We start from the raw sequence: 4,322 nt of genomic DNA, 5'->3' as shown, positions 1-4,322 counted from the left end.
GTGGTGGAGATCCCAACCATTCCCATCCCCAGGTGGGACTCACTCTGTTGTAGCCACTCCCAATGCTTGTCCCACTTCTCCATCATCTCCTTCTTCTTTGCAATAAGCTTCTCCACGTGGGTTTTGATCTACAAGGATGGAGGAGATGGGTTGGGACCTTCCAAGAGTTGTGGTCCCACCATCTCATCCCATCCAACCACCTCCCTGGCACCTCATCGGCCGCCGGGCTCTTGCCGAGGATGAGGGTCTTGCCGAGCTCCAGGCAGGTGGAGATGCTCTTGCCACGGGCTTCCATCTCGTTCTTGAGACCTTGGTGGTCGTTCATCAGCAGCTCCACTGAGGAGACGTCCCTACAAGTAGGGATGGTGGGGCTGGGAGAGGGTGGGAGGGGATGGAGATGGTTCCCCCCACCCTGGGATGGGACAGGAGGTGGGTTCTTGGCTCCATGGGTGGGTCAGGACACAGGTCTTAAGAAGGAGATAGAACATGGGTCCTTCAGGTGGAACAGGACACAGCTCCTTGGCTTCATGGATGGACGAGGACACGGGTCCTTGTGATGGGACAGGACATGGGACAACACAAACGTCTTCTGGATGGGACAGGACATGGGTCCTTAATGCCACCGATGGGATAGGACATGGATCTTCATGATGGGACAGGACAGAGGTCCTCAGGGTGGGACAGGAGATGGATCCTTGGGATGGGACAGGAGATGGACCTTGGGATGGACCAGAACATGGACCTTGGGATGGACCAGGACATGGATCCTTGGGGTGAATCAGGAGATGGATCCTTGAGATGGGACAGGAGGTGGATCCTTGAGATGGGACAGGACATGGATCCTTGGGATGGACCAGGAGATGGATCCTTGGGATGGACCAGGAGATGGACCTTGGGATGGACCAGAAGATGGACCTTGGGATGGACCAGAACATGGATCCTTGGGGTGAATCAGGAGATGGATCCTTGTGATGGACCAGGACATGGACCTTGGGATGGGACAGGAGATGGATCCTTGAGATGGGACAGAAGATGGGTCCTTGAGATGGGACAGGACATGGACCTTGGGATGGGACAGGAGATGGATCCTTGAGATGGGACAGAAGATGGGTCCTTGAGATGGGACAGGACATGGACCTTGGGATGGGACAGGAGATGGATCCTTGAGATGGGACAGAAGATGGGTCCTTGAGATGGGACAGGACATGGACCTTGGGATGGGACAGGAGATGGATCCTTGTGATGGGACCAAGACAGGTCCTTGGGATGGACCAGGAGATGGATCCTTGTGATGGGACCAAGACATGGACCCTTGACACCACAGATGGGCCAAGACATAGTTCTTGGTGCCAGCAGAAGACATAGAACCTGGGTCCATCCCACATCTCCCACTACCTGGGCTTCTCTCCAGCGCCGATCTGGCAGAGGACACCATCCATCCAGGCCAGAAGGTCCCTCACGGTGCCCACGAACCGGATCTTATCGGCGACGCTGGCCACGTGGAGCCGACACTCTTCACACGCAGCCAGGAGCTCCTTCCACGCCCGTAGGACCTCCTGCTCCCTCCCGGCGATGGCCTCGGCATTGTCCCCGGCGTAGAGTGTCCTCAACTGGGCAGCACCTTCTTGAAGTTGCCTCACTTGGGTCACCAAGACTTCGACGTCATGTTCAAAGACGCCCAAGGCTCGTTGCAAAGCTCCGGCCGACGTCCGACCTTCTCGAGCCGCCAGTTCTGGGAGACGTTGTCTCTTCTCCTCGATTTGTCCCAAAACTTCTTTACAATCGTTGAAGAACTTGTGTAACTCGTGAGAAGCTGCCAACATCTGAGCTCTGGTTTCCATCAACTCCAGAAGATCTGCCCAAGCTTCGTTGACTCCGTCCTTCCACTCGGCGATGGTGGCGGCGTCGGCGTGGCCGTAGTCGATCAACTCGTCCACCATTTGGTTGACGGCGGCGATTCGTTCTTGGCCGACGCTGCCCGTCTCGCTGGCGAACTCCAAGAACTTCTCCTGGAGGAGCTGAGATGGACAAGGATGGACAGGAGTCAGGGACCAACAGCACCAGGTTGGTTGTACCAGGTAAGGGATGGTGGCCAGGATCTCCAGCGTGGGACAGGGGTGGTCCCAGGACCACCACCATGGGATGAGGATCGTGCCCAGGACCAGGATGGAGATAGGATCTCCAGCATGGGACATTGATGGTGCCCAGGACCTCCAGCATGGGACAGGGATGGTGCCAAGACCACCACATTGGGACATTGGTGGTACCAAGACCACCATCATGGGACAGGGATGGTCCCAGGACCTCCAGCATGGGATGAGGTTGGTACCAAGAAGCACCATCATGGGACATTGATGGTACCAAGACCACCATCATGGGACAAGGATGGTGCCCAGGACCAGGATGGAGATAGAACCTCCAGCATGGGACAGGTATGGTACCCAGGACCACCATCATGGGACATTGGTGGTACCAAGACCACCATCATGGGACAAGGATGGTCCCAGGACCACCATCATGGGACAAGGATGGTACCAAGAAGCACCATCATGGGACAAGGATGGTGCCCAGGACCAGGATGGAGATAGAACCTCCAGCATGGGACAGGTATGGTACCCAGGACCTTCAGCACAGGGTGGGGACAACACCAGGACCCTCAACACGGGATGGGGACATCTCCAGAACCTCCAGAACAGGATGGGGACATCTCCAGGACCTCCAGCATAGGGTGGGGACAACTCCAGAACCTCGAGCACAAGGTGGGGACATCTCCAGAACCCTCAACACGGGATGGAGACATTTCCAGAACCTTCAGAACAGGATGGGGACATCTCCAGAACCTCGAGAACAAGGTGGGGACAACTCCAGAACATCCAGAACAGGGTGGGGATATCTCCAGGACCTCAAGCACAAGGTGGGGACATCTCCAGGACCCTCAACATGGGATGGGGACATCTCCAGGACCTCCATGGCCATGAACCATACCAAGACCACCTCTAACTGACCGTGACGTGTTCAAAGTCCTGTCCCAGCTCTGGAGAACCAGCCACCACCTCCTTCTCAGCGATCCAATGTTCCAACTCGTCCACTTCCCGGTTGAGTTGGTAGAGCCAATATTGTTGCTCCAACTTGGCCTTGCGTTCCTCCACCAGATCCTTCAGAGACACGTAGAGTCGGTCAACCTGCGACTGTCTTCTGCTGACCTGCTCACTGGGTGAAGAGACACAATGGTTGGTCAACGTCAAAGATCAACCCCCAACCCTCCACCCCATGATGGTGTTGGGGGGTGAAGGATGAAGTTCTCCTGGTGATGGAGAAGGATGAAGTTCTGGTGATGGTGAAGGATGAAGTTCTCATGATGGAGAAGGATGAAGTTCTGGTGATGGAGAAGGATGAAGTTCTCCTGATGATGGAGAAGGATGAAGTTCTGGTGATGGAGAAGGATGAAGTTCTCCTGATGATGGAGAAGGATGAAGTTCTGGTGATGATGAAGGATGAAGTTCTGGTGATGGTGAAGGATGAAGTTCTCCTGGTGATGAAGAAGCTGAACCCACCTTTGAGGGTGACCAAGTTCTAGAAGAGCGCGGCACTGGCGGGACAGTTGAGCGATGGTCTCCTCGTAGTTCTCCACCGTTTGTTCCATCAGGAGATGTTTCTTGAGGAGTTGTAAGGTGCTCTGCTCATCCTTGGAGGAGAACATTGAAGAGGTGAGATGGTGGTGGTGGTGATGGTGGAGAAGGTCCTTAACTTCTCCATCCCCTCAGCCATCCCATCAGCACCTTCCCCTTCTCCTCGCTCATCAACAGCAGCTCCTGCTCGCCCAACCATGACTCCACCTCGGCCACGTCGAAGTAGTATTGTTCCAGTTGGTAGGTGGCATCCAAAACCTGCTGCCGACGTTCTGCCTGGTCCTGGAGCTCCGTCCACGTTGTCCTCAACTTCTCCAGAAGACGTCGGACACCTTCAGCTTCAGGACTTTTGATGGAGGCAACGGCACCGGCGCGTTCCAGCACCTCGTCAACGCGAGGACGATGGACCTGGATCTCCCGACGGAGGTTCTAGGAGAAGGTGGAGAAGAGGTGGGTGTGGAGAGGTCGTTGGTGTCCCCCCAACCTTCATCCTGGTGCTGGAGCTCACCTGGTTCTTCTTGATGAACTGTTGGACCGTCTGCAGGTTGGTGCCGTGGTCCTTCAGGGTGGCCAAGGGTAAGCGGTCCTGCACCCACAGCTGAGGGGTGGTGGGATGGACCTTAGTGTCATCCGTGACCCTGAGTCTGTCCCTGTCCCATCCTCGTCCATCTCCATCCCATCATCATCATCATC

The 4,322-nt window shown here is 55.7% G+C and overlaps 1 protein-coding gene across 1 annotated transcript; it reads right to left on the bottom strand.

Annotated features, from left to right (window-relative positions):
* Positions 1-43: 43 nt before the first annotated feature.
* Positions 44-4,227, bottom strand: LOC104520787 (spectrin beta chain, non-erythrocytic 4-like; the record flags this gene model as incomplete). The annotated part of the gene is made up of 7 exons (XM_010162582.1): positions 44-128; positions 212-350; positions 1,396-2,018; positions 3,006-3,210; positions 3,555-3,685; positions 3,780-4,058; positions 4,138-4,227. Coding segments are annotated over 7 exons (1,552 nt in total), but the record flags the coding sequence as incomplete, so codon positions are not given.
* Between the last annotated feature and the right edge of the window lie 95 nt (positions 4,228-4,322).

The sequence above is a fragment of the Antrostomus carolinensis genome, unplaced genomic scaffold, assembly GCF_000700745.2.
Source record: "Antrostomus carolinensis isolate BGI_N321 unplaced genomic scaffold, ASM70074v2 scaffold6722, whole genome shotgun sequence".
NCBI classification, from domain to species: Eukaryota; Metazoa; Chordata; class Aves; order Caprimulgiformes; family Caprimulgidae; genus Antrostomus; species Antrostomus carolinensis.
The sequence above is the reverse complement of the archived record's forward strand: the minus strand, read 5'-3'. Positions and strand labels throughout refer to the sequence as shown.